This window comes from Camelus ferus, chromosome 16 (assembly GCF_009834535.1).
Source record: "Camelus ferus isolate YT-003-E chromosome 16, BCGSAC_Cfer_1.0, whole genome shotgun sequence".
NCBI lineage: Eukaryota > Metazoa > Chordata > Mammalia > Artiodactyla > Camelidae > Camelus > Camelus ferus.
In genome coordinates this window covers 1,602,455-1,613,410 of record NC_045711.1, presented here as the reverse complement: position 1 = coordinate 1,613,410, position 10,956 = coordinate 1,602,455, and the positions used below count along the sequence as shown (strand labels likewise).

The 10,956-nt window shown below is 36.3% G+C and overlaps 1 protein-coding gene across 1 annotated transcript; it reads right to left on the bottom strand.

The window, feature by feature from the left end:
• Positions 1-8,113: 8,113 nt before the first annotated feature.
• Positions 8,114-9,062, bottom strand: LOC116669242 (olfactory receptor 1E1-like). Its single transcript, XM_032498246.1, has one exon. It carries the CDS (start codon positions 8,882-8,884, stop codon positions 8,114-8,116), a length of 771 nt encoding a protein of 256 aa, XP_032354137.1. The 5' UTR covers positions 8,885-9,062.
• Positions 9,063-10,956: the final 1,894 nt, after the last annotated feature.

The following is a 10,956-nucleotide window of genomic DNA, read 5'->3' as shown; positions in this document are numbered from 1 at the left end:
GCCTCATCTCTTACTCCAGTCATAGCTGCCATAACCAGCTCTGCACTGACTTTAACTAGTTTTAGTACATGCAACTTGATGGCACCTCACCTCAGTTCTACTCCACATGGTCTTCAGTCCCTGCCCTAGGACTTCTCTGACTCCACAAAACAGGATGTTATAGGAAATGTTCTCAATATGCATACAAATATCCTGGTGTATGATTCATCAAGAGTGAATTGTTTTTGAGACTGTCAGGTATGCATTGAAGGTTTTATTTTCCAGCATCATTGGTTGAAAAGACTACTTTCCACCAAGCTGTCTTTGCACCTTTGTCAATGATCAATGGACATGAATCTATTTTGGACTCTATCTGGTAATCTGTACTCTCTGTCTTGATCTATACTTCTCTCATTTCTCTAATACCACAATTTTATGATTATTTTAACTATAGTAAGCACTTTAAATTTTTTTGCTCCCTGTATGTATTTTACAATCATATTGTCAATTTGTACTACCAAAAAATCCTTCTGGAATTTAATTGAAATTGTTTTGAATTCCTAGATCAATTTCAGAAGAGTCAACATCTTAACAATATTGACTCTTCCAACCCATGAACATGTTATATCTATCAATTTCTTCAGATTTCTATGAGTTCTTTAGTCACTGTTTCCTAATTTTCAACATAACATATTTTGTGTATTAAATGGTTGGGTCTATTGTAAATGATACTTTAAAAATGCAGTGTGGAAAGCACAGTCTCCACAATAAAACTGGACAGCCATACGCAAAAGAATGAAACTCAACCACTATCTTACACAATATACAAAAATTAACTCAGGTGGATTAATGACTCAAACATGAGACTTGAAACCATAAAATTCCTAGAAAAAAATATAGGCAGAAAAGTTCCTTGACATACGTCTTGGGATGATTCTTTGAATTTAACAAAAAAGCAAAAATAAACAAATGGGACTACATCAAACTAAAAAGCTGCTGTGTAGTAATGGAATTCATCAACAAAATGAAAAGACAAATGAAGTATTTAAATGAAATATTTTCAAATCATATACCTGATAAGAGGTTAATATCGAAAATATATGAAGAACTCATACAATTCAACAGCAAAAAGACTAACAATCCGATTAAAAAATGGGCAGAGGATCTGAATAGATATTTTTCCAAAGACAGACAGATGGTCAACAGGTACACTAAAAGACACTCAACATCACTAATAATCATGGAAAAGCATATCAGAACCAAAATAGCACCCGAAAGTAATAAAATACCTAGGAATAAATCTAACCAAGGAGGCGAAAGAATTATACACAAAAAACTATAAACCATTGATAAAGGAAATTAAAGAAGACTTTAAAAAATGGAAAGATATCCCATGCTCTTGGATTGGAAGAATCAATATTGTTAAAATGGTCACACTGCCCAAGGCAATCTACAGATTTAATGCAATCCCTATCCAATTACCCAGGACATATTTCACAGAACTAGAACAAACCATAATAAAATTTATATGGAACCATTAAAGACCTAGAATTGCCAAAGCATTACTGAAGAGAAAGAAAGAGCCTGGAGGAATAACTCTCCCAGACTTCAGACAATACTATAGAGCTACAGTCATCAAGACAGCATGGTATTGGTACAAAAACAGACATATAGACCAATGGAACAGAACAGAGAGCCTAGAAATGAACCCACGAACTTTTGGTCAACTAATCTTCGACAAAGGAGGCAAGAATATACAATGGACTAAAGACAGTCTCTTCAGCAAATGGTGTTGGGAAATCTGGACAGCAGCATGTAAAGCAATGAAGCTAGAACACTCCCTTACACCATACACAAAAATAAACTCAAAATGGATCAAAGACTTAAACATAAGACAAGATACAATAAACCTCCTTGAAGAAAATATAGGCAAAACATTATCTGACATACATCTCAAAAATGTTCTCCTAGAACAGTCTACTCAAGCAATAGAAATAAAAGCAAGAATAAACAAATGGGACCTAATGAAACTTACAAGCTTCTGCACAGCAAAGGAAACCATAAGTAAAACAAAAAGACAACGTATGGAATGGGAGAAAATTTTTGCAAATGAAACTGACAAAGGCTTGATCTCCAGAATATATAAGCAGCTCATACGACTTAATAAGAAACAACCAAACAACCCAATCCAAAAATGGGCAAAAGACCTAAACAAGCCATTCTCCAAGGAAGACATACAAATGATCAATAGGCACATGAAAAAATGCTCAATATCACTAATTATCAGAGAAATGCAAATCAAAACTACAATGAGGTATCACCTCACACCAGTCAGAATGGCCATCATTCAAAAGTCCACAAATGACAAATGCTGGAGAGGCTGTGGAGAAAGGGGAACCCTCCTACACTGCTGGTGGGAATGCAGTTTGGTGCAGCCACTGTGGAAAACAGTATGGAGATTCCTCAAAAGACTAGGAGTAGACTTACCATATGACCCAGGAATCTTGCTCCTGGGCATATATCCAGAAGGAATTCTACTTCAAAATGACACCTGCACCCCAATGTTCGTAGCAGCACTGTTTACAATAGCCAAGACATGGAAATAGCCTAAATGTACATCAACAGATGATTGGATAAAGAAGAGGTGGTATATTTATACAATGGAATACTACTCAGCCATAAAAACCGACAACATAATGCCATTTGCAGCAATATGGATGTTCCTGGAGAATGCCATTCTAAGTGAAGTAAGCCAGAAAGAGAAAGAAAAATACCATATGAGATCGCTCATATGTGGAATCTAAAACAAATAAGCAAACAAACAAAACATAAATACAAAACAGAAACAGACTCATAGACATAGAATAAAAACTTGCGGTTGCCAAGGGGCCGGGGGGTGGGAAGGGATAGATTGGGAATAGAATAGATAAACAAGATTATATTGTATAGCACAGGGAAATATATACAAGATCTTATGGTAGCTCACAGAGAAAAAAATGTGACAATGAATATATATATGTTCATGTATAATTGAAAAATTGGGCTCTACACTGGAATTTGACACAACATTGTAAAATTATTATAAGCCAATAAAAAATGTTAAAAAAAAAAAAAGGAAATACCACTTCACACCTGTTAGAATGCCTATTACCAGAAAGACAAAAAATAAACAAGCATTGGTGAGGATGTGGGAAAAAGAGAATCCTGCATACTGTTGGTGGGGATGTAAATTGGTGTAGCCACTATGCACAACAATATGAAAGTTCCTCAAAAAATTTAAAATAGAATTAACATATGATCCAGCAACACCACTTGTGGGTATTTATCAAAAAAACCAAAACACTAACTTGAAAAGCTATATGCACTCTCATGTTCCACTGCAACATTATTTACTGTAGCCAAGATATTGAAGCAACCTAAGTGCCCATCAATAGATGCATGGATAAAGAAGATGTGGTATATACACAATGGAATATTACTCATCTACAAAAAGAATGAAAGCTTGTCATTTGTGACAACATGGATGGGCCTAGAGAGTATTATGCTAAGTGAAACAAGTCAGTCATAGAAAGACAAATACTGTGTGATTTCACTTATATGTGGAATCTGAAAAACAAAACAAATGAACAAAACAGAAACAGAGTCATAGATACAGAGAATATACAAGTGGATGCCAAAGAGCAGCGGGTAGGAGGAAGAAGAGAAATAGGTAAAGGAGATTAAGCGGTACAAACTTCCAGTTGCAAAATAAATTTTAAGGATATGAAATGTACAATGTAGGGAATATAGTCAATAATTCTGTAATATCTTTGTATGGTGACAGACGGTAATTAGACTTACTATGGTGATCATTTTGAAATGTATAGAAATATTGAATCATTATGTTGTGTAACAGAAAATAACATAGGTCAATTATACTTCAAAAACAAGCGAACTCATAGAAAAAGAGATTATATTTGTGGTTACCAGAGGTGGAGGGGAGAGGTGAGGGAATTAGATGCAGGCAGTCAAAAAGTATAATCTTCCAGTTATAAGTACTAGTGATGTAATTAATGTATGTAATGTACAACATGATAAATGTGATTAACCCTGCTGCACATTACATATGAAAGTTGTTAAGAGAGTAAATACAAACTCTTCTCATCACAAGTAAAAACTGTTTTTCTATTACTTTAATTTTGTATCTATATGAGATGATGGGGATTCACTAAACTTACTGTGGTAATCATTTCATGATGTAAGTCAAATCATTACTCTGTAGAACTTAAACTTGTAGAGTGCTGTATGCCAAATACATCTCAATAAAACTGGAAGAAAAAAAGTCAGTTGATAATAACTTCTATTTCTATCTGCAAAGGCCCTTTACAGCAATAAATGGATGGGAATATTAGGAGGACACTTTGAAATTCACTACCACACTAACCAACTCTTTCAACTGCTGGCCGCTGCACACTTTAGTGGCAAAGTTCTAAAGCATCAGCTTTATTGAGTTTGTGCTGAAGACTGTGTGTATGTTTTAGGGTCTCAGTGATAGAATCTCCATGAAATCTCCTGGGACTTTCCCTTTACACTGAACACCTGAGGTGACTGTGAAAACCATACGTTGAATATTTCAGTGATTCTGTCACCTGATGGCATGAAGCATAGTGTTCCCATGGCTCAATGACAACTGGATTTTACATAAGAAAGAAAGAAACATTTGTTGTATCACACCACTGAGATTTCAGGGTTTACTCATTACAGCAAGTCCTCTATCTTCAGTAACTCATGGAGAATATTAAAATAAATCAGGAAATGTAATATTAAACAGAAAAAGAAAACCTGTATCGAGAGTAATCCATTTTTGTAAATACATATATACAGACTCACAGAGACACACACATATACACAAACAGTTCCTTGGGTAAATAAGTGGAATATGAATCAAGAAATGTAATACAGTATGATATACTCCTTCTTGTCTATGTTTTGGTTTTGCACAGGTTTTGTTGCCTGTGCTTTTGTATCAAATCCAAGAAATCATTGCCAAGATGAAGATCAAGATGTCTTCCCTCTATGTTTTCTTCAAAGAGTTTTACAGTTTGAGATCTTTAAGTCCTTAATTTATTTTGAGTTGAATTCTGTGTATAGTGTAGGTAGGGGTCCAATTTCATTCTTTTCCTTGTGGATACCCACATTGCATATTCCTGGCACCCTGTACGAAGATCAGTGGATTTTTCATGTGTGGATTGGTTTCTGGGTTCTCTATTCTGTTTCACTGATCTATGTGCCTATTTTTATGCTGATACTTACTATTTTTACTACTATAGCTTTGTAATATATTTATATATGTAATAATCTTCATTGTAATTCATGAATACATTAGAAACTGCATGGATCTCTTTAATAGGCCATCTAGGTTCGCATGGGCATCTGCTTTCCACTCATTGTCAGAAAATCCAGTTTACTTCAGAATGGTAAAAGAGGCCAAGTAATATCTTAGTGTAATTATAACAAGTTTCTAACTCATAGGAAACCTGGAAGGGTCTCTGGGCCTCCCAGGTCAAGAGACTATACTGTCATTAACAGACCTGGCTACACTCAAGTGCCATCTAGAATTCCTTAAAAATTTCAGTGGGCTCCTGGGCAACAGAATATTCTATTATTCTGCTGGGTTTTAAGGTTCAGTTCTAGGGTTAAACACTGTGCCCAAACATTTTCAAGCTTCCAGGCTTGTCTTCCAAAAATAGTGTATTAATCACTTTACCAACTCTCCCTGCCAAATAAAGGACCCCAAAGCATTAAGTGTTAACTGCAAAATTATTTGGAATCCTGAATGAACTTAAGCACTGCAAACGTAGGGAAGTGGTCTTTCCCAAAAAAGTGTAATATATTTTTAAATCAGGAATGCCTCTGCTTTGTTCTTCTCGCTCAAGATTGCTTTTGCGTGGCAGAATATATGGTTCCATAGAAATTTTGGGATTTTTTTTTTCTACTTCTGTTAAAAAAATGCAACTGGAACTTTGATAGGGATTGCAGTGAATCTATAGATTGTGCTGGAAATATGACATTTTAACAATATTAATTCTTCTATTCATGAACCTAGAATGTCCTTCCATTTACCTGTTTCCGCTCTAAGTTCTTTTATCACTGTTTCATAATTTTCATCTCTTGGTTAAGTTTATTCCTAAGAATTTTATACTTTTTGATGCTTTCTCAAACTTAAAAGTGGCTGTGCAGCAAAAGAAACAGTTAACAGAGTGAAAAGGCATCCTGTGGATTGGGAGAAAATGTTTGCAAAACATCATTCTGATGAGTGGTTATTTCCAAAATATATAAGATTCTCCTATAACTCAATGGCAAAAAAACCACCCTGATATAAAAATAGGCAAAGGGTCTGAATAGACATTTCTCTAAAGAAGACATACAAATGGCCACTACGTATATAAAAAAACATGCTCAACATTATTAATCATCAGAAGATGCAGAGGAAAACCACAATGAGACATCACCTTACACCTGTTGGGAGGAATATTATCAAAAATAAAACATGTACAAAAAATGTAGCAAGTGTTGGAGAAAATGGGAGAAAAGGAAAACCTTATACACTGTTGGTATGAATAGATGCAGCTAATATGGAAAACAGTAGGGAGGCTCCTCAAAAAATTAAAAATAGAACTACCATATGATCCAACAACCCAAATTCTGGGTGTATATCCAAAGGTAATGAAATGAGGATCATAAAGAGATACCTGCACTCCTGTGTTCATTGCAATATTATTCACAATAGCCAAGTTAGGGATAGAATCCAGACATTCATCAACAATGAATGGATAAGAAAATGGAATATCATACAATGGAATATGGTGCAACCTTAAAAAAAGGAAAGAAATCTTGACATTTGTAGCAACATGGATGAACCTAGAGAACATGATGTTAAGTGAAATAACTCTCACAGAAAGACAAAACTGTATGATTTCTTTATAGATATTTGGCATCTAAAATAGTCATACTCATATAAGAAGAGAATAGAATGGTGGTTATCAGGAGTGGGAGGGTGGGGAAATGGTGAATTGATTTTGAATGGGTATAAGATTTCTGTTATGTAAAACAAGTAGGTATTAAAGATCTGCTTACAACATAGAATCTGTGGACAACTAAATGTCCATAGATAGATGAATGGATAAAAATGATGTGGTGTGTATATATATATATATATATATATATATATATATATATATATATATACACAATATATATGCGTGTGTATATATACATATAATATTCTATATACATATATATATATACACACACACAATGGAATATTACTCAGTCATAAAAAGAATAAAATAACGCCATTTGCAGCAATATGGATCGACCTAGAGATTATCATATTAAGTAAAGCATGTCAGACAAAGACAAATATCATATGATATCACTTATATGTGAAATCTAAAAAAAGACGCTAATTTTATTTACAAGCCAGAAATGGAATAACCAACACAGAAAACAAACTATGGGTGACCAAAGGAAAAATGGGGTGAGGAGGAATAAATTAATAGTTTGGGATTAGCAGATACATATTATTATATATAAAATAGATAAACAAGGACCTACTGTGTAGCACAAGGAACTATATTCAATTTCATGTAATAAGCTATAATGGGAAACAATCTAAAATATTTGTATATGTATGTATATGTATACCTGAATTGCTTTGCTATATACCTGAAACTAACATTGTAAATAAACTGCACTTCAATAAAAAAGATGCAATATAAAAAAAATCACAGATGTAAAATTTGTTGATCAATTACAAAATAAGAGAGAGACATACTTAAAAAGTGAGGCTGTTAACTAGACTCTGGCTTTCCTCCCCATACCTGAGGGAGTAACTTTTAAGGCCCCAGGTATGAGTTAGCTTCCAGATAAAGACAAACTAAACTATAGTAGCAAAAGAGATAGAAAGTTCACTTGAGGTTCAGGTCAGGTCAAAAAGACATTGTAGACATGAAAATAAATCAGAGAAGAAAAGGTTAAGAGGTAGAATGATGTGAACAAAAAGATCATTGGAAACAACAAGTCTGGGTTAAAATCTCAATATTAACATCAATATACCTAGTGGGTAAAATATGTTAAAATCTCAACTTCACTGTCATAGAGAGAAGAGGGTTTTCTTTTTGCGAAAGACTCTTCCCAGGGCTCCCTTCATGTCTCTGTTCCTCAGGCTGTAGATGAAGGGGTTCAGCATGGGGGTCACCACAGTGTACATCATAGCCATGGCAGTGTCCTTAACAGTAGAATTAGTAGCTGTTGGGCATAAGTAGAGACCAATAACTGTCCCATAAAACAGGGACACCACGGAGAGGTGGGAGCCACAGGTGGAGAAAGCCTTGCGGATACTTCTAGCAGAAGGGACCTTGAGGAGAGAGGAGACAATCTGTGCATAGGACATGATGATGAGTAGGAATGGAATGACAAGAATGAGCCCTCCCATGATAAATATCACCAACTCATTAACTTGAGTGTCAGAGCAGGACAGCTTCAGAAGAGCAGACACATCACAGAAAAAGTGGTGGATCACATTATCAGCACAAAAAGATAATCTGGCCATGAGCAGGGTGTGTAACATGGCATGGAACGTGGTCAGCACCCAGGACAGCACCACCAGGGACAGACAGAGCTTGGGGCTCATGATGGTGGTGTAGTGCAGGGGGAAGCAGATGGCCACATAGCGGTCACAGGCCATGGTCACAAGGAGGAAGCTCTCCAGGTCTCCAAAAAGCAGGAAGAAGTACATTTGGGTCAGGCATCCTGCATACGGGATGGATGGGTCTTCCTTCAGCATATTCTGCAGCAATTTGGGCATTGTGACAGAGGAAAAACAGAGATCAGAGAAAGACAAATTGCTGAGAAACAAATACATGGGCGTGTGGAGGTGAGGGTCCAGTCGAATGAGGACAATGATGAGGAGGTTCCCCAGGACAGTAGTAAGATATATGGACAGGAACAAAGCATAGAACAGGTTTTGATGCTCTGGTTCAACTGGCAGGCCTAGGAGAAGGAACTCTGAGACAACAGTTTGATTTCTTCCTGTCGTGCTCTGTATCCAGAATCTTAAGGAGAAAATAATGGTGTCTATTAAGAACTGGAATAAAAATGAACATATTTCTGTGATACCTAGTCTGTTAGCTGTTCTTCAGTAACTGATTTCAACCTCATTAACAACACTCTTTGTAACCAGAAATATACATCACTAAATCTAAGCCACTTGTCAGACATTTCCTTCATTTCTCATCAATTAGCATATAACAATAGTGTAACTCCTACCTCCCTTCTAAAACATTCTCATCTTCTATCTTCTATGGGCTTACCTGGGTTCTCCTGATATTTCCCTGCCATTCATTCTCAGTAACTCTGATTAGTTTCTTCTCCAACAGTATCTTATATATTGGTGTATTCTTGGGCATTTTCCTAAACACTGTTCTTTATAATTCTTTGAAAGAACTTGTCTATTCCTATGGCATTAATTACCATCTAAATCTCATGGATAAACCTCTATCACTTTCACAGCTCCATCATTAGTTGCTTAGTGATTATCTCCCCCATGGAATATCACAAGCATCTTCAGCCCAAAAGATCCCACATGAGCTCACCGTGCCCACTCTTTCAAGACTCTCACACCTCAGTAAAAGAAATCAAGGCTCAAGTCATATACCTAGGAGTTTTCTTTCATTCCCTCCTTTCTTTCACTATCAGCACTCAGTCCATCAAGTCTTGTAGGATCTACCACTTAATTCTCTCTCTAATTCATCCACCACTATCCCAACCCTCACTACCCTGAACCAGGCTAACATCACAACTTGTTTGTACTATCGAAACAGCCTCTTAATTTATCTCCCTACTTCCATGCTCACTCTCCTTCAGTCTCTTCACACTATGGCATTCTAAGATGAAAATCTGACCGTTATTCTCTTAAAGTCTGCATGGTGTCATTGCTCTTAAAATAAAGATAAAATTCCTTTCAAGGGCCAAAAAGTGCTCCATGATCTGACCCTTGCCTGCCTCCACATCTTCATCTACCCTATAATGACACACACATTTCACTCTTCCACCAATGCTGGAGTTAAAAGTCACAGTTTCTTGCCTCCATCCTTTTGCCTTTCCTTTTCCTCATGCCTAGCATCCTTCTCCCTCTGCTCCTTCTTCACCTGGCTTGCCCTTCTTTATCCTTCAGGTATATTACAAGTCTCTTACTCAGCTAACCCTCCCTATTTCCCCAGACCAGATGAGAACCCACTGCTATGTTCCCACAGCACTTAATACCCAGAGCTATTATTCATTTATAGCTGTCTTCCCTACCAGATTGTCAACTTCACACAGGAAAGGCCATAACTACCTTCATGACTGAAGCAGTGCCAGCACCTGGAACAGTGCCTAGATGTAGGCAATGTTTCATTTTCTGAGGTATTTACTGGCTGTGCTTCAGATTAAGACATGCATTCCTCCAACTTTAAAGACAGAAAACTCCTGTTGTTTTAGAGTATCTACTCCTCCTAAGTCCTCTCAGAACAAGAACTCACTAGTTTTTGATACTTTTTTACAAAAGTCTGGGATGTAACCTCAGACATGGAACATATTAGACTACCTCAATCACATACTCTTTATCCTAAACAGACAACCCACTATTCACATGCACACTGTCACTTATTCCTTGTGTTGATACCCAGAGGATTCAGTTATATACATGTGGAAAAAGGTAAAACTGATGGGTATGTTTAGTAATTTGGGGAGAAAAGGAAGAAATAAAGATAATTTCTACCCTTGAGACCTTGCTCCATTTCTTCTCCAGATATCCATAACTCAGAGTGTGCCTCAGAGCTGAGAAAACTAAGGAAGAGTATTAGGGATATAAGAAGTTCCTTTCCTCAAAGAAACATAACTGGGTCTTATTGCTAGGATTTTCACCCTGCCAATGATGCTTAACTGAGCCACATA